The sequence below is a fragment of the Chelon labrosus genome, assembly GCF_963514085.1.
Source record: "Chelon labrosus genome assembly, chromosome: 10".
Classification (NCBI taxonomy): Eukaryota; Metazoa; Chordata; class Actinopteri; order Mugiliformes; family Mugilidae; genus Chelon; species Chelon labrosus.
In genome coordinates, this window is record NC_140360.1 from 3,859,170 (window position 1) to 3,884,869 (window position 25,700).

The 25,700-nt window shown below is 42.4% G+C and overlaps 2 protein-coding genes across 2 annotated transcripts; both read right to left on the bottom strand.

Moving 5' to 3' along the window:
• Positions 1-314: 314 nt before the first annotated feature.
• On the bottom strand, positions 315-18,634 carry fam50a (family with sequence similarity 50 member A). The gene is made up of 13 exons (XM_084553531.1): positions 18,343-18,634; positions 17,982-18,066; positions 17,797-17,896; positions 14,397-14,524; positions 11,698-11,777; positions 9,176-9,242; positions 8,142-8,203; positions 7,091-7,167; positions 6,501-6,555; positions 6,294-6,342; positions 5,227-5,297; positions 3,661-3,771; positions 315-579 (listed from the first exon to the last, which is right to left on the bottom strand). Exons 1-13 carry the CDS (start codon positions 18,451-18,453, stop codon positions 571-573), a joined length of 1,005 nt encoding a protein of 334 aa, XP_084409657.1. The 5' UTR covers positions 18,454-18,634; the 3' UTR covers positions 315-570.
• Positions 18,635-19,097: 463 nt separating this feature from the next.
• On the bottom strand, positions 19,098-24,070 carry cav4b (caveolin 4b). Its single transcript, XM_084554136.1, has 3 exons — positions 23,640-24,070; positions 21,586-21,773; positions 19,098-19,518 (listed from the first exon to the last, which is right to left on the bottom strand). The coding sequence occupies exons 1-3, from the start codon at positions 23,889-23,891 to the stop codon at positions 19,335-19,337; spliced, it is 624 nt and encodes a 207-aa protein (XP_084410262.1). The 5' UTR covers positions 23,892-24,070; the 3' UTR covers positions 19,098-19,334.
• Between the last annotated feature and the right edge of the window lie 1,630 nt (positions 24,071-25,700).

Here is a 25,700-nt window from a genome sequence, read left to right on the forward strand (position 1 = left end):
TAAGGAGGAGGAGGAGGACGTGAAGAGGGGCGTGGTGCCTGGAGGCTACGGGTGGAGATGTATGCAGCTCATAGTGCATGTTTTAACAGTTACGCTGCCAGATGAGTTACTCAGGCGCTGCAGGACCAGGAATTAAAAAAAAAAAAAAAAAAGATATGAAATCAAAGAAACAAACATGCCAGGTTTGTCTTTCAAGAGCATGTCAGACGTCTGACAACAGGTCACGGTTCATATGGAACACAAACACAACCCAGAGATGAAGTGTCAACATCATGTCTTCACTAAAAAGATAAATCAGAGTCTTTGACACAGAGTCCACCGGTCACAGCCAGGTCCATTTTATTAAGCACAGATGCTCCGACGTGTTTATGAGTTATGAGCTATGTACATACGAGCGTGGGCTAATTCAGAAAGGATTCTAAACACAACTTAAAAGCATCAATCAATGCTCTAGTCAATCAACTTTTTAAAAAAAAGAATAAAAATAATAACTGGTGAAATGTGAGAGTAAATTAAGGTGGAAAATAACAAAACATCTGCAACAGGGATTCCAGAGACTGGAGGAGACGGTCATCGGATCTGGAAGACAAAAAAAATAAAAAAAGAGGAAAATATTTAAAAGCGAGATAATGAAAGATTATTACAATCATCCACATAAACATGTCAGACTTCTGAGACAAGCTCTGGTGATCTCAGCTTCCCCAACAAACAAACAGCCGTTTGCTCCTGAGGTGTGTCTTCAGTTATTCTAATCGTCTGTGGTTCATGTAGCATGAATTTCCCACGGGATCAGTAAAGTACCTGCCTACCTAACGCCCGACCTACCGACCACACCTTGAGGCTGAAACCACTGCAGAAGCAACCCTCTGCCACTGACCCCAAAAAACACCCAGAGCTCCAAACGTCTCAAAATAATTGAACTTCTCTTTCCATGAGTCATTCGGTCTCATTTCCAATCTGGTGACCTCAGCTTTCCCAACACACGACCGTCACTTGTTTGTTCCTCAGGCTTTGTCTTGTTTTAATATCCTGTGGTGCTTGTGGCATTTATTTAATTTCCTAGAGGATCAATAAAGTATCCACATACCCCTCCACCAACTCACATAAGAACCTGCCTACCTCCCTACATGTCAGCGTATTCATCAACCTATTAACCTACCTACCAACTTACCTACCTATCAACCTACACATCAACTTACCCGCCACCTACCTACCTATCAAATTACATACGTACCTGCCTACCTACTCATCAATATATCTCCCTATCAATGTACCTCCCTATCAACTTACTAATCAACGTACCTATCTATCAACCTACTCATCAACGTACCTATCTATCAACCTACTCACCAATGTACCTCCCTACTAACCTACTAATCAACGTACCTACCTATCAACCTACCTATCAACCTACTCATCAACGTACCTACCTATCAACCTACTAATCAACGTACCTACCTATCAACATACCTCCCTACAAACCTACTAATCAACGTACCTACCTATCAACATACCTCCCTACAAACCTACTAATCAACGTACCTACCTATCAACCTACTAATCAACGTACCTACCTATCAACATACCTCCCTACTAACCTACTAATCAACATACCTCCCTACTAACCTACTAATCAACATACCTACCTATCAACCTACTAATCAACGTACCTACCTATCAACATACTCATCAACGTACCTCCCTATCAACATACTCATCAACGTACCTACCTATCAACCTACTAATCAACGTACCTACCTATCAACATACCTCCCTACTAACCAACGTACCTACCTGTCAACCTACTAATCAACGTATCTACCTATCAACATACCTCCCTACTAACCTACTAATCAACGTACCTACCTATCAACCTACTAATCAACGTATCTACCTATCACCATACCTCCCTACTAACCTACTAATCAACGTACCTACCTATCAACCTACGAATCAACGTATCTACCTATCAACATACCTCCCTACTAACCTACTATCAACGTACCTACCTATCAACCAACTCATCAACGTACCTCCCTATCAACCCACTCACCAACGTACCTCCCTATCAACTCACTAATCAACGTACCTATCTATCAACCTACTCATCAACGTACCTCCCTGTCAACCTACTAATCAACGTACCTCCCTGTCAACCTACTAATCAACGTACCTCCCTATCAACCTACGAATCAACGTATCTACCTATCAACATACCTCCATACTAACCTACTAATCAACGTATCTACCTATCAACATACCTCCCTACTAACCTACTATCAACGTACCTCCCTATCAACCTACTCATCAACGTACCTCCCTATCAACCTACTCATCAACGTACCTCCCTATCAACCTACTCATCAACGTATCTACCTATCAATGTACCTACCTAGCAACATATCAACCTATTAACCTACCTATCAACCTACCTACCTATCAAATAAATGCATGAGATAAATTACTGAGTCAACAGTTGAATCTCGTGACACATTCTGATCATCCTTGACTGCTGGTGGATGCGTGGACCAAATCTGACACAGGTTAGACCCTGAAATGCGTCGGTCACAAGAGTGGGACATACTGGGTGGACAGGTGAAGCCCCTGAATGAAAACCACAGACCTCAAAATGTGCACGCTAGCTCCCCTTGACAATCTGTAAACCACGTACAAGCATTTGTCAGACTTTTGTAGCTCATGGTCTGTGACTGGCTTTTATTCACGACTATTTTGTCAGATCGTTCTCCCCGGTTCATTTGTCATGAGAAGCTATGAGCCCATTTCCCGCTATCGTGAATTTCCCTTACTCCCTTACGATCTCTATTAAACTGTTGTCATCTTCTAGCTCTCTTAAATAACTGCTTGGTAGGTATTTGGTGGGTGGACTTGCAAGCGTGCCCATGCAAGAAGTTGACACGAACAGAAGGTTGTGTCGTAGGGAACAGTCATTATGTTACAAGTGGAGCTGCTTCCCCCAGGACAATCTTCAAGGTTTTAGCACTTCTGCAAGTCACATGCTTTTTCTTAACTGGGTACCAAAGGAAAATATTGCAAAATATGTTCTCACGCTCACAATCCAGTACGACAAAGCTTGGGAAGTCCTACCAGTATCACTTTAAAGTCCAGATTAGTTTTTGAGTTAACTTTTCACTTTTATTCCTCTCTGCATTCTGATAAAAAATTGACTTGATTACTGTTTTTAATGCAGTGCATTACATACTGAAAATCACAACTCCTCCAGATTAATCAAGGCCTTTGCAATTTCACTTTGAGATAATATTATTTTTCAGAAAACGTAATACACAAAATGGTCATCTTAAGTTTTTTACTCTTTTCAATCTGTAGTGTCTGACCTGAAGCTCAACCTTGAGTCTCTCTGCCCTACAAATCTGAAGCTTCACCTGAACTAAACAGCTGTCTTTAGTTCACACTCAACCCGAGCAGACTTCAAACTCTCTCCTGCAGTTTCACAACAACCTAAAAGTATGGTGGTGAGGTTGCACGGAGGTCAGCCTCAGAAAAAAAAACTGGCTGTCACTTTACGAAGTGTTGAAGTTGACAGGTAAAGTTGGCGATTTGATTGATGTTGACTGGTCTCTGAAGGGAAGCTGGGTAATTAACTTAGTGAAATAGTGACATAGCGAAAAAAAAGACGCTCACCGTGTATTTGTCCCATTTCTTCTCGGGGTCGTACGGCTCCCAGCGGCTAGCAGGGAAGATGTGCTTGTTTTTCTCGTACCAGCTCCTCAGCACCACTTTACCTGCATGAGACTTGACGCAAAACAGCACAAATGAGTTAATTCTGATGTGGAACAGTTCACTGCAGGTCACTGTTGTGGGACAGAGGGTCCTGAAAGCTCAGCCTAAATCATGAACTTTGCAATTAAGATACTTGAACATGCTGAATTTGGCTGCACAAAAAAACAAAAACGGATAAAGTCAGATCCAAAGTATCTGGTGATAATTACATTTCAGATGTTAGTACTTAGATGTTAACGCCACGGCAGAGGTTTACTAGGGGTGGGTATCGCTACGGTTTTCCTAAATCAATCCGAGTCCGATTCATAAGGTCCAGATTAGATTTGGTTCAGTATCAATCACAGTTTGAAACACCTCCTCTTCTTCCCGGCAGTAGAGAACTTCTGGACAAATCACGGCACTGGGAGCCCGACCAATTCATTGTTTACGGAAAGTTACTCGACCGCAAAATTATTATGTTCCCGGCAAAGATCTGACGGTCCAATCAGATCATTTGGGCGCAGCTTTTTGCAGTGATGGACTGAAGAATAACAGCACAGATGTCGTCTGTGCGCTGAGGAGTTGAATTTGTTTACAACAAAATGTTCTCTGATTGGTTGTATTTTTAATTATGTATAGTTTGAAACACGGCCCAGAATTGAGTCCAAACGGCCAGACAAGAACAGCTGTGACTTGGCGTTTTGCGGGGAAACTTCAAAAAGAAATAAACTACTGTTAAATCCCGCTATCACACGAAGAATCAAATATGTTCAAGGATGCTTGAAACCAGCATTCCTCTACTGCCCACATCACTGATTGCTGGCAGAGAAAGCAACCTAACCGACCCACAGGGAGAGGCGGAGACCATTTCGCCTTACCATAGCAGGAAAAGCACAGGTGTAATTAACAATACAAAAGATAAGGAAAATGTTTTGCTTTGCTTCAGATGTTTTGGTATGTTAGCGTCACCACGAAAAAACTTCTTACTGCTAGCGGTAAGTGCATGTTGTCCCTGTGTCTGTGTGGGTTCTCTCCAGGTACTCCAGCTTCCTCCCACCGTCCAAAGACATGCTGGTTAGGTTCATTGGTTATTCTAAATTGGCGTAGGTGTAAGTGTGAATGGTTGTCTGTCTACTGCTACGCTCTCTCTCATTGAATCTGTCAATTTAGAGGAGCTTTAACTTGCATTAGAATAATCTAATACATTTAAAATGGTCTGACATGAAAAACAAGTCCGAACTACATCCAACAATAGTGTTGGGAGGGAGTCCTTTAAGAAATCAGAGCCACTGTAAACAAATCCAACTCAATGGCGCTCAGATGACGTGTATGACTACTGTTACTCTAATGTCCATCACCACATCACGCCAGAGCATAATTCATTCCCGATGGAGTGACTCCATGCCATCTTTCCTCCATTAAAATAAATATTTGTGAACGTGGGAAGTTCAGGCCAGCTGCAGACTGTTTTTGCTGTAAACTACTCACCTCATCTTTCTCAACAGTGGCATCGTTCACCAGTCGAATATCGTCGTGGACGTCAAAGCTGAACAGGGGGCCTGTGGGGAAAGAGATGAACCAATGTACAATGCAAGAAACAGGCTGCATTTACAAAAGCCAACTATGTGGAGGCTGATTGTTAGTTATGGGAAAGCTATCTTAAGATAATGCAAAACAGACCAACGAGGCTAGAAGCAGAACACTTCAGAGGAGAGAATTAACATCAAAGCAAATCAGTGAGAGTTTGCGACATAGTCAAATGTTAACAGATAACTAACTATACCCCTTTTTGAAAATATGAGACTAAAACTGAGCTGAAACACATGGCACAACAGGCATAACATTATGACCATCTTCCTAATATTGTGTAGATCTCGCTTGTGCCTCCAAAACAGTTGTGACTCATCAGAGAATGGACATGGGCCTCCTGAGGGTGTCCTGTGGTGTCTGGTAACACATTGTTGTTAGTGGGGGGGCCTTTGAGGGGAGGGGCCTCTGTGGATTATCCCACAGATACTTGATCAGTTTGGGATCTAGGGTTTTTAGTTGTTTCTAAAGTGTTTTTGTGTGTGTGTCTGTGTCAGGCTGCATCCTGCTGGGGATGGCTGCTGCCATCAAGGAGTGTCATTGCTATGGGGTGGGGGTGCCTGGTCTGGTCTAGGTGGGTGCTACATGTCTAAGTAACATCCACACCAATGAATGCCAGGTCCAAAAGTTTCCCAGCAGAACACTGAATTGTCAGAAGATGGTCAATGTTATTTAATTCTACTGTCAGTGGTCATAATGTTGCGACTGATCGGTGTAGAAAAGTTGCAAGTATCAGTAAAACAGGGTTAGGGTTATCCACTTCACTACCTACCTCAAAACAATAAACAGAAATACGTACTTTCTGACAAAAACTGAAAATGTAAGATCTATGGAAGTAGAATTTATGGCAGAACTGCACCATATTCCACAGGCATTGCTACTGAAGTTGACTGATGAGTTCATGCTGTGTAGAAACAAATATTTGACACCGCAAGTCAACCTTCTGGCCGGTGTCAGTGTTCACTTACCGGATTTCCCTCTGGCTTTGGTCACGATGAAGTCGTAAAAACTGTGATGCTAAATGAGGAAAAAAAAAAGAAAGCGAGCATTGTATTAAAACAACAAAACTGGAAAAAATAATTAACAGAAAAAAACAAGACAATGCATTTCAAATAACACCAAGTGTAGAGAGGTAACCGCTAAGGTGCCGTTGTTCCGCCTGCGTCAACACTTACATGTGGGATAATCAGATCTTCTTTGATGTACATCAGCTGTTCTACTCCAGCAGACCTGCACAGTGGAGAAATTTAAAAAATAAATAAATAAAAGGTCAAGAAGTGTAACTGTGTGACATGGTCCGCTCACTTCCACGTCAACTTCTGTCACACTCATAGTTTCTGGGGTAGAGGATAATTTGTAATAGTGAATGTCGCGTATTACATCTTGATTTGCATCCAAACAGCTGTCCACGCTTTGATTTATAGCGCATTCACGCTTGTGAACAAGATAAAACACTTAAAACACATCCGCAAATATCAGTGTTGCCAATTGGCGCTGGATTAGTATTATCAGAGGACCTCTGAGATGGGAGAAACAAGCTCGGTAATATGCGGTGCGATCACTTGTTTAACAAATTACAGATGTGGCCGATTCGCACGGGACTCAAATCGCGGACAAGCTCTGCAATTATTACAAATTACTAGAGATCCCCTGGTGAAGTTAATCTTGTGCAAACAAGACTTTTCCAGCACTCTGAACCAAAAAGAGACACGATGAGAGGAAGATGACCTTACACTCCGTTTTGCTTTATCTTAAATAAACTCACCTAAGCTCACTGAAGTCCTTCCTGAGGACTTCCAGGGCCCTCTGCAGGAAGTTCTGGATTGTATTACCCTTCTTCATCTGCAGAAGAAATACAAACATGATTAATGATTGTGACAAAAACATGAGGGGATGTTTGTTGCTACACAGCACGAAAGCTCTTTCGCTCTAAAAATCACTTTGTCAGATTTATGCTACACTGCCTCGCCAACAAAAAGAAGTCGCCACCAGGTTTTCACTAAGCAAACAGGTAACTGGTTATTTAACCCCAACTGATGCAATGAGTAGCTTCTCATTTCTTAAACAACCATGTCTAAAGACACATCCTGTGTTCGTGGAAAAGATGTTAGTCTGTTTGAGAAGGGTCAGATCATTGGCATGCATCAAGCAGAGAAAACATCTAAGGAGATTGAAGAAACTACTAAAACTGGGTTAAGAACTGTCCAACGCATTATTAGAAACTGGAAGGATAGTGGAGAACCATCAGGGTAAGAAGAGAGGCAGATGAAGTGATGCACCCATCATACCTAGTGTCTACTGTACAAGCCTGTGGGGGCAGTGCTATGATCTGGGGTTGCTGCAGTTGCTCAGGTCTAGGTTCAGCAACATTATGTTGCCCAAAGAATGAGGTCAGCTGACTACCTGAATATACTGAATGACCAGGTTATTCCATCAATGGATTTTTTTCTTCCCTGATGTTCACGGGCATTTTCCAAGATGACAATGACAGGATTCATGGGGCTCAGATTGTGAAAGGATGGATTGTCCACCACAGAGTCCAGACCTCAACCCCATTGAGAATCTTTGGGATGTGCTGGAGAAGGCTTTGTGCAGTGGTCAGACTCTCCCATCATCAATACAAGATCTTGGTGAAAAATGAATGCAACACTGGATGGAAATAAATCTGGTGACATTGGAGAAGTTTATGGAAACAATGCCACAGAGAATGTGTGCTGTAATCAAAGCTAAAGGAGGTCCAATGAAATATTAGAGTGTGCGACTTTTTTTTTTTGGCCAGGCAGTGTATATACCGTGTGCAGTGTAGGACGGGTTACCTTGACAGTTTTACGGTGTCCAGAGCCATCCCAGTAACTGAATGTGATCTCAATCTCCTCACCTGAACACAAGATACACACCATTATTATACAGAGAGATGGACTGAGATATCTTCAGCACGCTGCTGTGCTCCACAGTATTTAGATCACCAATAGGTGGTTTAGACTTCTGCAGCGATAACGCAGACCCTACGCCTAGTACCGTAGCTGACGTGCACCTCCACGGCGACACAGAGCACAAGAGCTGCGATTGGTTCGCTTGGTGGCAGCGTGTTTCCTCTTTAGTATTTCCGGCTGCTTCTCCATCGCCGTAATTTTCCAACTGATGTTTTTGGATAAACAAAGATTCGGTAAGGTTAACTGAGGAGGTTTGGAGAGATTTGTAGGACTTGTGTTTGCCGAAATTCCGACGAAAGTTTCAGTCAGCGTTGTTGGAAGTGGAGCAGGAAGTGGAAACAAAAATTACCCCGACTGCCAAAAAAGACACAGTGGCTTGGGTGGCGCTGTTACAGAGCGAGCCAGGTGTTTTGGTTAGATCTTATGAAACCACAATCTCGTGCGGCTGGCTGACAAACGCGCGCCTTCAAAGACACCTTTCGGCAGTTTGTGTGGACAAATGGCATGAAGAGAAAGGGGAAAAACCTTTGATGTGCGCTCGGAGAACAGTGTGAGCTCCAAAAGCACATCATCGTGTTATTAATTTTATCTTATTTGTGATGCAAAGTTTGAGGTACGGCCAAAAATGTGTTATGAGACCTCGGAACACGACAATTACAATCAGTAATTGATAACCGATGTAACGGATGAAATCACCTGGAGGGGTTCCCGAGGCATTGCATTTGCGAGAAGGGTATGTAACAAGGCCTACGCCCACGGTTAACGGCACAGAGGAATGAAAAACAAATAACTAACAAAAGGAAAAATTTAAATTCAACGTCAGCTTGAATTCTTATACCGAGACCTTTAGACAGGGATAATAATAATGTCGAGGCTGTCGACGATGAATCAGTGTACACATAAAATGCATGACTCACTCTTTATCTTCTCCTGTTTGAGCTCCCACTCCTGTCTGAGCTCCTCTCTGAGACGATTCTCCTCCTCCTGAACATCAGAAGAGGACAAAAGTCAGAGCAGTGACAGTGTTAACAAAGCTGCAATTAAATAATATCCATCAAATCGAACCTTGAAGTAGCAGGAAACATAGTGCTGCTTAAAATGTTTTTACATTTCTGCATAAAAATGCTTTAAAACAGTCCCGAAAGGAGAAAGAGAACCCAATAAAACAAATATTATCCTTGTGCACTTGTTTATGCAGGAAAATGAGCCATTATTACATATCTGTAAAATTAGGTGCACATTTAGGATTATAATTCCAGGCCAGATTAGAGTCCATCTGTTCAAAAGTGTGTCTAATCAGTGTAATGAGACCCAGGTGTTGTTTGGAAAATTAGGGATTCGTCTCAGTCTGATCTTGACAACACATGTTTGTGGAAGTGCATGACGGCAAGGATCTGTCTGAGGAGCCCAGAAAACAAAGGATGTTGTTGCTCATCAGGATGGAAGAGGTTACAAAACCCATCTGTAAAGAGTTTGGAGTCCACAAACCCACAGTCGGACATATTGAGAACAAATGGAGGACATTTAAGACGACTGTTGACAGCTATTAGATACTCAGTGAGGAGACAGAAGATATCTCGCAACTTGTCCGCGACACGTTAGCTTTTTTCTCGTGTGGCGTCCGACAACTATTCTGTGATGGGTGTGGTTAGTACAGAAATGCTAGCTGCCGCCCTGTGAGCTCCCAGGAGCTGAGTGGACGCAGTCATGAAAACGACTGGCCGACGTCCGAAAACAATAAGAAAAGTGCCTCTTGTCTTCCATCTCCCACATGTCCCATAATGTTTAGCGCGTGTGACGTATGCCGCAGTGGGAGGGGCCTATGAGGACTTCCCCAGAGTTCGCCACTTGTGTTTCTCGTGAAGTATAAATTACCCTACCAGAACGAACTTTGTTCTTGTGCTTGCTCATCTCAAGAACAAGAACAAATTTCCAGGCAGAACTTTTTTCTCTTTTGTTGTCCGGCAGCTATTCTGCAATTGGTCAGAAATTGGAAGTGGGCGTGGTCAATGCAGAAAAGCGCAAATGCTCGAGGCCCCCGATGCTAATATTAGCAGTGTGACCGCCATGCTGTGTGTGGGTGCACGCTGAATGAACGGCGTGATCCGACGGACACGGTCGTCAAAACAACTGGCCAAAAACAATAAGTGCCTCTTGTCTTCCATCTCCCACATGTCCCATAATGCTTAGCGCGTGTGACGTATGCCGCAGTGGGAGGGGCCTGTGAGGACTTCCCCAGAGTTCGCCACTTGTGTTTCTCGTGAAGTATAAATGGCCCTACCAGAACGAACTTTGTTCTTGTGCTTGCTCATCTCAAGAACAAATTTCCGGGCAGAACTTTTTGCTCGTTTGTTGTCCGGCAGCTATTCTATAATTGGTCAGAAACTGGAAGTGGGCGTGGTCAATGCAGAAAAGCGCAAATGCTAGAGGCCCCAGATGCTAATATTAGCAGTGTGACCACCATGCTGTGTGTGGGTGCATGCTGAGTGAAAATACCAGAAAGAATTTTGTTCTTGTGCTTGCTCATCTCAAGAACAAGAACAAATTTCTCGCTTCTCGCGGAGTATGTCACAAGCGTTACCCTCCACAGGAGTGGTCCACCAACAAAGAGTTCTCGCAGCTTGTTCTCGACACATCAGCCGGGCAGAACTTTTTTCTCTTTTGTTGTCCGGGCAGCTATTCTGCAATTGGTCAGAAATTGGAAGTGGGCGTGGTCAATGCAGAAAAGCGCAAATGCTAGAGGCCACTCTGTGAGCTCCCAGATGCTAATATTAGCAGTGTGACCGCCATACGCTGCATGAACACTGTGATCCGACGGACGCAGTCGTCAAAACGATGGGCCAAAAATAATAAGAAAAGTGCGTCTCTCGCATTGGCTAATGTTCATGTTGGTTTTGAGCCACTTTTATGCAGAACTGTTGAAAGTTCAGACGGGCACATGCACTTTAAATTGACTTTTGCGTGCCTTCAAGCTTTTGGTATGTCATAAAATCAGATAAACATTAAATGTGCAATTGAGTCCTTGGAAAGAGAATAACTGTTGAGAAAGCCTGTGTTTAATTTAAGCAAGTAAAGTTGTGTTTTACACGTCAGTGCAGGCCCTGTGTTTACAGCTTTATTAAGCTGTATTAAAAAGCCTTATTTCCTGAGGTGTGTGTGCTACAGATGTAATACAGGCTAATCTCTAAAAGCTGATAAGCTACAACTATACAGTAGTCTGTTTGTTTTGCAACTGCAACTGAGTGTCTAGTGAAGCAGATTGGGATTAACTAGTCACTCATTCTTGGGCTGCTTTTGTGTTGTTCTGCTGCTTTAAATATATTTCTATAGTTCAGTTTGCAATGTGATGACAGCTTATCACACCTGGGGTAAAAAAACAAGTTAAAATACTCTTTTGTTACAGTGAAAAGCCCAATCAGGATCCCTTTTTCTTCCTCACCTCTCTGTCCCGATCTGGAAGGAAACTTGTGTCCACATCTGGATTCTTGCCCAGTTTCTTCTTCTTTGCCGGAAAATCAACTAGTCAAGTCAAACACAGGTGAGATGTTATGAGAAAGTTTGTTCAGTCAGTGCAAAAATCAATAGTAACGTGATCAGAAACGTGAATACACATGTTTGACAGCATGTCTAACTAGGGGTGTAACGGTACATGTATTCGTCCCGCGGCGTCACGGTACGGGCGTCATGGTTTGGTGCACGCAGTCATACGGCGAATACGTCTGAGTGAGTAGCCTATTAAATAAAAGAAAAAGTCGAGTCCTCACTTCCATCCAGGTGGTGGTAATGAGCTTAAAAGCTGCCAGCTAACGTCATTAGAATACAGAAGAAGAAAAACAGACGAAGAAGAAAAGTAATGGAGCGTGTGGATGGATGTACTAAGAGAAGTGTGGAGTTGGAAGAGCCGCCGGCTTCATTTAAATCACCAGTGTGGGAACACTTTGGTTTCCCGGTGCAACGTAACGGTGATGGCGCGCGAGTGGTGGTGGACCGGACAAAGACAGTCGACGGAGGTGCGGTACGTCGCTGGAAACACATAAAACATGCTAACGCACATAAGACGGCATCACCCCGATGTGTCTGTCACTGGTGCGAGGAAAAAAAAAAAAAAAGGGTGTGCAACAAGTTAGCCGAGTCAGTTTCCTATAGAGAGCCGAAGTCCCGCCCCCTCTACTTCCGGGTTATGGGACCTATCTTTCGAAAAAATATGAACGGCAGTCTATGGCGAAAGATAAATTATTTTCTGGTCCCGAGCGACTTGTGCCTTGGATTATACATATGTTGTTTTTCAGAATAAAAAATGATTTTACATGTCAAGAATGTCACAGTTTGTCGCAAGATAGTTCAGTAAAACGCTATGGAAAATACGTAATTAAACGAACTACAAGTCCCGCATGCTGGCGCGTACAGAACCGACCAAAACTCCCTTGGTGTAACTACAGCTCTCGACATGACCCGATTTATAATGATTTTCACCTCGTTTGATGCTTCTGCCTTTGTCCTGGAAGAAGACGGTAAAGCTCAACAAGGAGACAGCCATAGTTCTCTAGTGACGTACATTGTTCGAGACGAGAGATGTAGTTCACTAAGCGATCTCATACAAAACCTAATGTTGTTCAGCTTATTTACGTCAAATAATTTATCTCTTGACGTGAAAAATTATCTTTTAAATTCACACACATCATATGTGAAATTCATGCCACAATTCGATCGGGACCAGAAAATAATTATTATCTCTCCATGGACTGCCGTTCATATTTTTTCGAAAGATAGGTCCCATAACCCGGAAGTAGAGGGGCGGGACTTCGGCTCTCTATAATGAAGCTATCAAAGTTGCCAGTTGCTACCTGACTACCTGCTTTTTCTTTTCCTCTGTATAAACAAAATGAACGAATGGCATGAGAACCCTCCTAATGCATTTGTTTTATATTTTATTATATTTTTTACTTTTATAAAGGGAGGTGGTTTTAAGTTTTTTCAGTCTATTGGTGTCTGTTAAAAATAAATGAAAAAAAGCTAGTCTTATACATGTGTGAGTTTTTGTTGCTTTTTACCCACTGTACCGAACTGTACCAAACCGTGACTTGTGTGTACCGTTACACCCCAATGTCTAACTATGTCTAACTATTCCCTAAAGATCTATGTAATCCTGGGCCTCTAAAAAGTTTTGTTGTTGTTGCAGGAGCATGAAAACTGTCATAAACTCTTAATCAAAATGTTTTCTAATCAGCGCAAACTATAAAGCAGTTCTGTCTTATTCTATATAAAAATGCCCACATCCTAGTCTTAGTCCTGAAGCCTCAGCCAGAGGGAGTATTATAGCGCCGCTCCAATTTTTTAATCATGAACATCTGTACATGAATTTATAAATAGCTTTAGTGCCTGTGCTATGGAATTGCCTGAATTTGCATGTAGAGGCTGTTAAATGCTGCAGGGAGACGCTTCGGCTTATTTGTAGCCTGACACAGGCACACACACAAAAACGCTTGAGGAAAAAAAAAAAACATGAAGAACAGCACAAGGTGTTGACCTGGCCTCCTAATTCACTAGGTCCCAAATTGATCAAGTATCTGTGGGATGATCCACAGAGGCCCCTCCTCTTAAAGCCCCCCTCCACCCACCCCGACACACTAACAACATTCTGTTTCCAGACACCACAGGACACCCTCAGAAGGCCCACAAAAGCAAAGCCATATTTACTAAAGGGAAAGGATTATGGAAATACCGTAAATCTCCAACAACATTACAATTTACAGGATTGTTTTAAATGACATATTTCCTTCAGAATTTCCTGCATATGTGAGCTCATTAAACATTTGCAGTTTCAAGGCAGAAGGCCCATTTTCCTAACCAAACAATCATTTTATATTGCTGCCTTCAATCAAAATAAAGTAGTATGTCACAATTGTGCAATAGAGGGTTTTAATCCCGCCTCAGGGGCCCTTGCTGAAATGTTTAACTTTTGAATCATGTAATAAAACCTGGGTCTAGGCACAGATCCGACCGACCGATTTAGGAGAGATTTACCGTACCGAGCCGCGCAAAAACACACACGATAAATAGCGGAGGATGTACCGTGCAGTAGACAACCGTAAAATGTTGACAGTGGGCGTTTTAACATCACAAACACAAGACACTCACAGTCCTGCTCTTCCTCTTCATTTTCCTCCTCCTCCTCTTCTTCTTCGTCTTCAGGATTGAAAGACAAACTGGCAATTTTCCTCTTCTGCTCCTCCTTTCTCTTCTTCTCTTTCTGCTTCTCGAGCTTGCTGCGAAGATTAAAAAAAAAAAAAAAAAAAAAAAACTCAATAGAAAGGTTGCCAGCGGAATAATACGTCTCACACAACTCTGGCACAACTACCTAACTAGCGCCAAGAAAAACAAGACCTTGATACCAGGCTATAAATTACTCTGTCTTGTGGATTTTGATGTACCTGATGGCACAAGTCGAGTTGGACGCGACACAAGCGCTTTTCGAGCTTTTGTTGGTTTTTGTTTCAGATTACTCACATCAACCGCTTTTGATCGTGATCATTTCCACGTAAACCAAAATGTTACACTGGCATAAACAGGGCATGGCTCAGAAGCTGAATTTGTTTTGGGAGCGTGATAGAATCAGTCATGAATGCTTCGTGTTACGGCAGGTTGCATTCTTCCGAGACAGAAAGTAGTAGCAGTCATAAATAAGTTCCTTAAGTTACGTTAATATATTGTGAACACACAGTCAGACAAGATCCGGTTTTAGAAACGGTTTTGGTATTGGTATTGGTAGCAGTGAACAATGAACTGAGCCTGTTTATGACCTGTTAATGAATTTAATTTCTACTTGTACATAACGCCTGTTTTTTAACCTTGTGCGTTTTTTCTGTCAACTTTTCTGTGCATGTATGTTGTGTGTCTATCTGTATATACTCGTATATATTACCTGTTATTAAACTCTTATATAATGTCTGCACCACTATGATTACTGTCATTATTACTACATTCACTACTATAATCATGTTATCTGGAATTGCTATAAAAACTAATTAAAAAAACTAATATTACTAGAAATTAGACATGTGATACATACACAGGACGCTAGAAATAAGTGTTTTTGGTTTGCATGCACGTCCAGGAAATATAAAAGCAAACAAACAAATAAGAACAACATCTATTTCTGCTTTTTCCATGATAGTATATGTGGATCCAGGTCACTCTGGGAGACCGTCTAGGAGTGGACAGCATGGAGGATTTCGCTTCTAATTTATGCATTTATATTTGTACCATTCTATTATCTGTATGTATAAGGCAGTCATCCGTCTCTCTCTGTGTTAGCCCTGAAATAGACTGGAGACCTGTCCAGGGCGTACCCCCGCCTCTCGTCCCAATGACAGCCGGGATAGTCCCTCCCCGGCAGGGCCCCCCAGAAGACAAGCAGTTTCAGAAAGTGAATGAATGAATGTATATAAGGCAGCATCCCATTTCAGTGCATCCCGAGCTATTTGCATATATGATTGGATCATAAGTGGGGATGCATTTGAATGCCGGGTGTGCCCACTCGTGATGGACCCTGCACACATGTTGATATCAGGGCTAAACTGAATCTGCAGGCAATTCTGCAGCTGCTGTTGTCAACGTGCTGCATCTGAAGTATTAAAGGAGTTGCACAAATCTGACCTGCACGGAAGACGGACTCAAAATAAAATAAATAAATAAATAAAAGGGCCTCATTTGTAATAAACTGGTGACCTCTTCAGGCAGCAAGGGAACCACTGCTCTAAATAGTCACCGTGAGGTTAAAGACCCGTCTAAATACACCGTCTCGTCATGCTGCTATTTACAAGACAACGGACCAAGACTGGATTCGATGACTAAACAGTGGCCCCCGTTCAGACCTTGCATTACATCTGTCCTGGGCAATCCGATGACAAGTCACCAGCCTCAAGTTCCAGATGTGAACACGTCCAGGTCGCATCTCAGACCACATTAGGAGATGGTCTGGGACACATTTGTTGTGTTGTTTACATTCTGTTGGCAGTGTGAACCCACAATGAGTCACATTAAAGACCTCCTACTCAGCAGGGGTGTAGCTTTACGTCATTCATCGATAAAAAAAACACACACCTGCTACTGCTACTGCAAATATATATTACAAAATATATATTATATATTACAGTCAGGGTGGAGATAAATAACTCAACATGCGTTCTTTCAGCGACTGAGAGAAGACTTCACAGCTCGTTCCAGAATAAATATCATCTCCTCAAGTCATGCTGCACACACAACAAACAGCTGCTCATGGTTTTAACACCATAGCAACTATCTCTAACTAACTCTAATTAATTATATGTCCCGTGGGAAGATAGAGTTGAGGAGGCTAACGAGCGTAAGAGAGCCAAGTATGCAGGGTTAGCAGCAGACGCAGAGCAGAATGGCTGGAGAGCTTTTGTCCGCCCGGTAGAAGTGGGCTGCCGTGGATTTGTAGCAAAATCGGCGATTGCCCTTCTGAGCGAGCTGGGCATACGGGGAAAAAAGCCAAAGGACTGCGGTATGTAACATGTCCCGGGCAGCAGAGAGAGGGAGTGAGTGGCTCTGGACACGTAGGAAGCATGCTAGCTGGGGAGCTAGCTAAAGATAAGGGTGGCTGCGTGACTTTAGTGCGTTTGCAAATTATTATAGATGTGGTCGATTGGTTCGTGTTTCAGCCCGCATCAACGGGGCGAACCACGGTAGATTTGTTTGTGTCGTGATTCATAAAAGGACTAGGCTAAATTATTGAAATATTAGTTGTTGTCTAATATTTCCTGGTGACTCCAGGACGCTGGAATTCACCGTTAAGCCTTCTTGAGGTGTCGTGAGCCTAACTTAACGAAACATCGGTGAAGGGAGGTGCCCACTTGAAAACCCCAATGACATGCTGCATACTGCTGTTGTTTAGGCCAGGTTCCTGATGTCTTCATGTTGCTTGGTAGCTATGGTTAGCTGCTGAGCGGGCCATACAAGCCAGCAGCGTTTAGTTAGCTTATGTTTCACAAGGTCTGAATTATCCTCTGCTGCTCTGTGGGCCTACAAGCCAGCAACATTTACTTAGTTTATTTAGATTTTAGGTTAAGCTAGCCAGCAGCATTTGGTTAGCTTATATTTCACAAGGTTTGAGTTAGCGTCTGCTGCTAAGCGGGCCATACAAGCCAGCAGCATTTACTTAGTTCATTTAGATTGTAGGTTAAGCGTCATATCACATGACTGTAGGTTTCTTAGGGTTTCTCAGTTGGACAGGGCCTCTAAATGTGTTTTGCCTGGGATTTTGGCACAAGGGATTATAACATCTAATCCTGTGTATTAATGAATATCTCTGTTTATCTGCATGAGGAACGCATGACTGAGATTGGTTCTCAAGTGCTGGCTGGGGACGCATGTGGAGATGCATTTTAATGTAAAGCGTGAACACAGGGACTTAAAGCTGGCCACTCGCACGGGGACGTCAGTGCAAGGTCTGAACGGGGCCATGTGCTCCAGACCAGCAACCAGGCGGGGTCGGAGGTGCAGTTTTTAAACTCACAGCATGAGCTCCTTGGACTGCTCCTTCTTCGCCAGCTGCTTCTCCCTCTCCTTTACCAGCGCCTCCTGCTTGGCCTTCATATCGTTCAGCGTCACCAGACCTGATCGAGACATTGTTTTAAAGCAAAGAACAGTGGAGCAGGAGTCAAAGAAAAAGAAAAATCCTCACACGGCGAAGATACTTACCAACTGTGCTGGACTTCAGCTCTGCCTCTACAGCATCATAGTGAGCTGAGAACTTCTTGTCAATGTTGGATTTGACCATGTTGTCCTGAAAGAAAACAAGAGAGAGGTCTTTTATAATTAATTAGAGGCATTTTGAGTGTATATACGGTTCTAAAAAGTCTCTAAAACTTGGATAAAACATTAAACATAAAGCTTTTAAACACAAAATGACCCCTTCACTGACGCAGCAGGTCGCTAGGCAACAATTCAGAGCAACGGTCAGTTAACTAATTTAAGAACTAAACGGACTCTCACAGCTCACATTAACACGGAATTACCAGTTGATATGTTAAAACTAAAAAGTAAAAAATAAGTGACGGACCTCTGCAATCTTCTGCTTGAGTTGTTCCAGCTGCTCTCTTTCCTTTTCTCGTTTCTTCATCAGCTGCATGGCTCTGCCGGCCTCGCTCGCAGCTCCTTTGTACTGCGCCATGTTGTTTTATTTATTTATTTTTTTCTTTTTTACGCTTAGAAGAAATTTGGGAAAACCACAAAATAGTCAAAGGAGAAGGTTTAATCCCAAAAACATAAGCACGGATTTTTCTAGAAGCGTTTGAGCCACGGACCCTTCCTGCCCATCGGATCACAACAAGAAAAATGGCGACGACGAACTGCATGCTGGGTAGTTGTTGCCTGATTTATATATGTGGTGCGTTCGTGAGCTTCAGGAAAACCTCGGGATTGTGAAACACAACAGCAGACGTAAGCGTTTACGACGATTCACCACGTATTCTTTGATTATTAAATATATTAGTTAAGCAAACAAATCTTAAAATATTAGATGACTGTGAGAAAAATGTATAATAAAATAAATGAAGTTGGAAAGAAGTGTATTTTATTTTCTAGAGCTCAACAATAAAAGACATCCATCGCATATATTGACTAATTTATTTAAGACTTATCTGAAAAATCTATTCACATATTCTATTTGCTAAAACAGAAGAAAATAAAATAAAATAAAACAAGAATAATAAAAACAATAAAATAAAATGTAATGTGGACATTTCATTTTATTTTACTGATAGCTCAATACAGTTTTCTTAGAAATACACTGGAAATAGTTAACACCAACTAATACCACTAATAATAACAATGATATTATTATATGTAATAATGGTGGTGGGTTTAATAATGCTTTTAAAAGATTTACATGTAGAAAACATATCCAATGGGATTGACATGTGCACCTAATTGATCTATGTCACATAAAATACAAAAAAAAAATAAAAATACACATACAAATTTAAACAAAATTCAGTTTTCCCCGTTCACTCTGTCAGTCGCTGGGTGGAGGCTACTCAGTGCGTCTCCCATTCATACGGCGTCTTTGTCCTTCATTCGATCCCAGTCCTTGTTTGACAGCGAAACGACGATTTGGCTGCAGCAGAGGGCGAGGGACATGCAGAAGGGGGAGATGAAAACGTTGACAGCGCACATGCACAGGGACCTCAGGCAGGGAAGGAAGGTGTTACTGAGCTGTATGCACGGCACCAGAAACCTGGAGAAAGAAAGAGAGAGAAAACAGCAGAGAGAGAGAGAGAGAGAGACTTAATTGACTCTCTCCCAGAAAGAAAGACGTGTGAAGATATAAGACATTTAAGTTGAGGCAGGCTGTAACTTGTGCAGCATGTCTGAGTTGAGTGTACGTGAGGTGAGCGTTCACATAACCGCTTCCCACAGCAACTCAAATCACTGAGCAAGACAAAGGTTCTTTGTGACCCCCGGGCAGGCCGGATTTCTTTTATTTTATTATCTTTTGGGGTTATAATCCTTAGACAGTTTTAATCTTTGAAAGAAGTTATTGTTGTTTTTTTAATTTAATTTCCAATGGGCCTTCTGTTGGGTGGAAAAACACTATGATATGCATTTGCCGCCTGGGGCCTTTCTGTGTGAACTTGTTCTCCCTGTTTCTGCGTGGGTTCTCTCCAGGTTCTCCAGCTTCCTCCCACCGTCCAAAGACATGCTGGTTAGGTTCACTGGTGATTCTAAACTGGCCGTAGGCGTGAGTGTGAACGGTTGTCTGTCTCTCTGCGTTAGCCCTGAGATAGACTGGAGACCTGTCCAGGGTGTTACCCCGCCTCTCGCCTCAATTACAGCTGGGATAGGCTCCAGCCCCCGCAGCAACCCTTCCCAGGACAAGCGGTTACAGAAGATGAATGAATGAATGAAAAGATGAGTAGATCACCAAGGCCCTTACATCTGTGAAGCTACAACCAGACAACCAGCTCATCTAGGGTTTTGGGTCACGCCATCCCGAACAAAAGTTTTTATTGTGTTTAATGATACAAATTAACATATATATTAGTGAGCTAGTATTAAGACAGCACCTGTACAGCCAAATAAAAAAAATCCTTTAGGCTCAAAACACGTTATCCCACCACCATAAAAGAGACATAAATAATACCACTGACAGTGTCTAACAAACAAGTTCTCTTTCTCCATGAAGTCTACCAGCTGAGCAGGAACCGGAGGTCAGTCAAGTGCAGGAAACTCTAACTCATATGTGAACAGTGCAGAAGCAAATCCAGGCTCTACAGAATATTTCTGGCTAATGCACCATGTCAGCCGTTTCATTCAGTTAAGAGGGGATACCACCTTTAGGATCAGCATCCAGTTCTCCATGCATTCCTGTGTCAGGGTTAGGCTTAGGCTTACCATTGATCAGAGCATGTCTAGAGGTTTCCAGCTATCTGAGCACATTCCTTACATATCTGCATATAGACTTTACAGATACGAAAGGTGTTTTCATCTGTTTTCAGCTAGAAAGGTGAATGAAAGTATTCCCAAAATTAAAAAATGCACAAACAGGCACAATGGGACTGATGCAAAACACAAGGAAAGTCTGTGGCGGGTTGGCCAAGTTTACTGTATTATCCATTAGAAATTAGAAATGGACATGGGGGTTTCTGAGTTATGTATATCAGGGGTGCTAGTCATACCCAGAACTAAAGAGCAGATGCCAGACTTGCGTCGAAACTGTACAAATTCCAGGTTGTTCATTAAATGTTTTGCAAAACTCTAATTCATTAAATGTAATTATTTTCATAATGTATTTGTACGTCGTTGCACTAAAACAAAGGGAAGAATCGGGACTCGTTGTTACTCATATGTTTATTATTATATTATATTATATTATTATATTACTGCTCAGACCTGCTTGAAGTTAAATTGGGCTGTATGTGGGCCCTGAGCTAAAACGAGTCTGACACCCCTGATTTAGAAAGAGAGAGAGAAAGAGAGGATTGGAGCATTGAATAAATGCAGATTTTGAGGAATTGCAAGTAAGACAAATTAGGAATGGGTGCCAATGTTATTGAAAAATTGCAGTTAATATCTTCTATGTAATATTTGCACGTTGAAGATTGATCAGTGGGCCAGACTGGACCCTCTGGCTGATCCAGAAAGACTGAGAGGAGTGAAGAAATCAAAATTTTTGAGTAATTGCATTGAACTGTGTGACGGCTTTATAATAGAAATGAACTGTCTTCATAATCCTCTAAAGACTTTATACTTGCTGTAGCTGGGGTTTAGGGTCGGGGTTTGTATTTTCTTGGTTGTCGCATACCAGACGTGAAGGCAGGAAAGGACGGCCAGGAAAACGCCACACAGGAAAGCGAAGGGCACGGCAAACAGCAACGAGAGGCAGCGGTACGTCCAGATACGGGTCCTCTCAAAGCCAACGACGCTGTAAATCCACACCCGGTCGATGCTGTGAGGCGTGGCGGGCTCTGCCAGAACGTCACTGACCTCCACCTGCAGACAGGAAACAAGAGAGAGAGAGAGAGAGAGAAGGCAGTAAAAGTCTAATCATCTCTGAGTAAATAGAAACAAATAAAGTGCACATACAGTCTGTACTTTGTACAATATTTGACAACCATTCTGTCGCCCTGTCTTTTTACTTAACAAACAAGTGATTCTTGATGATAATCACTGTCATCATGTTATCATTGTGCCTACAATGCAGATGATTAGAGTATGACTTTGGAGATAGAAACCCTTTTTTATTATTAATTGCAGGGATCACAAAGAATAGGCCTAATTTTTGAGGAAAATTATAGAGAACCATCATTTTAAAGTTTGACTGAGCTCAATGATTTACAGCTTGTTAAACAAAAGCTACCAGATATTAGTTTGGCAATTGTAAGATGACTCTCTTTGTGTATGCTGAGAAAATTGTTGGTTACACGATTAGTGGACCTCTGTGTCGATGCTCGTCTCACATTTGATACTATTAAGGCAGCTCACATTAAGCTTTGAGGTCATGTGCTTCACCCAAGTTTAAGAATAAATACATGTGTTTGTTATCAGCATAGAGACACGGTGAAAGTAAGAGATGAGATGTTTCCTGTAAACAAAGGTTTTCCTGTGGGAGCAAGTGTAATGCAAATAAAGGTGGATCTAATACATGACCTTGCGGTACACCACAGGACCCAGGATCAGAAGAGGATGAGACATTCACTGAAACTGATGTGGTGTATACTGCGCATAAAGATTAAAACAACTCTAAGGCTATAATCTCCAGACATTTGAGATAATGAAGGGTGTGATTAACTGCAGCAAACCCGGCATGGTTCTCAACTGAACTAAATTTATATATACAAAAAAAAAAGATACTGCTTTGTGGCATCACAGCAGTAAAGACTGGACCCTCTGGCGGGCCGGCTGCATGTTTAATAGCCCTGATCTAGAAAGACTGAAAGGAGTGAAGAAATCAAATTAGCAGAACAGAAAAGCATGAAAATAGACATTATTCAGTGACATGATTAGTCATTCTGAAGAGTTGACAAATAATCTTTAAAGGAAAATGTGACGGATGTGCTTACAGCTTCTCAAAAGAAAACCTTTCCAGATCTTTCTGCTTTACTCCCTTTAGGGTTTGGACTGTTAAACAGTATTAATACTTGAAGGGTTTTACATTTTCCCAAGGTTTATTACGTCATATCCAACAAGACATAGATAACTGTTGATGATTCGGAGCAGAGTGCTGCATTTTAAAAGCCAAAAATGAGGGAAACATGAACATGGCTATGAAACATCTTGAAGAAGTTCAGTTGCTCTTGTTTCAGCTTGTTTTGTGGAAGCACCATGACCATTTGGTAGAGCACATTTTGAGCCTGTGTCTCATTGATGTGTTGAACCAAATCACAACATACCCAGTACCAATGGGGTTGTGTATGTTATGCTAAAATCCTCCACTAGATGGTGCTGTGCCTTTAAGTGGGGTGAGCTAACGGGAAGTGAGAGACAGGAAAGTCACTCCAAACGCCATAGAGTCTATGGTGTCAAACATACGGCCCAAGGGCCAAAAACGACCCGCCAGAGGGTCTGATCTGGGCCGCAGCATGAATTTGCAAAGACTACAGTTTTTCAATGAAAATAACTGCTGTTCCTAATTTGTCCACTGTTTTAAGAGAAGAGAAGTGGACAGAGCACAACACTGAGACCCAGGACTAAACAGCAGACAGCAATGAGCCCAAATTGTACTTATTTTTCTTAAGAAATGGTAGTTTTAAAGGATAGTTTACTAAACGTTAATATTCTCCTAATTTACTTGTTCTTTCTTTGCACTGAAACAAATGGAAAAAGTCTGGAGCACTTGGAGGAAAAGAGAGGGAGAACCTTAAGGTGGCGGTTGATACCATAGGGGTCCCTGCTCACAGGCTGGGTGGGCGCAGGAGTGGAAGGAGCCGTGGAGGGAGGCGTTGGGGTTTGTTTGGGTGATGGAGTTGGAGGTTTGGGCGCCGGAGTCGGGGCTTTGGATGCAAACTCCGGGGGAGGAGGAGGCGTGTTCACCTGGCCTTCGCCCCTGTCGTCGTCATCGCTGTCGTCGATCCTGCACTCCACCAGACAGTCGTCGCTCACCATCATCATCCTGACGGAAGGAAAAGCTTGCTTTCACAACACAACGTCAAATAGACACACACAAATCCACTCCTCCAGCAAATTGGAGAAGTGTGAAGCGCAACATCGAGGCCTTGGCACCACCACCTGTTCTCCAGCACACACACACCCCTCTCCCCAAAAAAAGAAGCCATTCCAAAATCTCTAAATAGCAGCTGGTAATTTTAAGATGCCACTTTTAAAATGAAACAAGGACAGCACAGTCATTCTCTATCGGCAGTCCTAGCAAGCACAACTCCAGCTCTGGCTACATGGAGCAACCTACAATCTAATCTCAAACTTCAAAACTTAAAAAGATGGTGAAATCTGTTGAGTCCTGTTTGTCTTTGTGTACAAATTGTTTAACCTTTCTACATTATGCAACTGTGTGATTTAGAATCCGACCACTTATATGCATGTCAATCTCTTTAAGACTAACTGAGCAGCTTTGAATGATTACTCTATTCTGAATGACGCATATCTGCAACACAAGCTGCAAAATGACAAAATGCACAGCTCCTGTACTTGCTGGGAAATCAGTGCTAACGGAATGACTAATCGTGCCCCACTTACCTCGCTTAAAGTGATATCTTAGTCCTGTGTCAGTGTAAAAGGTCAAAAGGTTGGGTCTGGGAAAGCCCTGCGGAGTGCTAATCTAAAATGTCAGTGAGATCTACGCGACAGCTTCATCACAATGTCCCTTCAGAGCTGATAAGCCGTATGTGCAGGGACGCACGGGGTGGGTTGACGCTGACTTAGAGCGGCGGGGAGCGCTAACGTGGGTACCCCCGCGCCTCTTGTTGAAGAGGTTATTTTAGGAGGAGGAGCAGATGGGCCCAAAAGATCACGTTACAAGCAGCGAGGGTGCTCTCTTGACACAGAAACCGAAACAATGACTTGCAGGGACCTTGCATGCCAGTAGGCCGAAACAGGGAACGAGTGTGAATTACTGTTAATAATATGACTGTTCAAGGGGTGCACTTAACATACAGCAGGGATGAGGCACACGGGATGGAGGGCGTTTGTATTTTTGTTCTCTTTACTGCTCTGGGACACGGTGGTGACCCTCTACAGCACAGCTTTGGGCAAAAGAAAGCCCCATGCCCAAGACCATGTGAATTTAAATTATGCCAACCAATCAGATTGTTTTAATCAGTCCAATAAAATGTGAGAAGGGATTCACTATGAAACATGATTTGAAGGCGGGACGTCCTTTTTCTGACACATGGTCACAAGAGGACAGGGTGTGAGAAGAAGGTAAGAATACTTACCCTAATAATTATATTTGAAATGACATAAACTGCAAATAAAAAATACATGTGAAGTTGTAGAGAGAGGTTTTTGTCAGGTTTTATGAAGTCTATTTTATTTTGCATGTTCAGAAATTCAGTTTTTCGAGGCAACGTTGTGCGCCAAGGGGTACTTCTCGAGGGAGACTTTGCTCACGGTGTATTTTAGTGTAATTATATGTTATTTCATGTATTTTTTGCACAAAACTAACTGTAAATGCAATAATATTTGTATTTATATTGAATTTTTAACACATTTTGACAGAAAAACGGAGGACCCACGGAAAATCCCATCCCAAATCAGGATGTCTGTTCGGACAACGCGTCACGCTGGACAACAATGTGTGTCGACAAGGGAGGATGCAGGGTTTCTGGGTGCACAGGAACACCAAAACGTGTAATGTGTACCTCTGTTTCACAGCACAGAACAACGGCTTTCTGAAGTTTCACACTGAGCGACAGCAACGTCCACACTTCTGGGAGATTTCTGATGTTTTTATTGCTCTCTAAA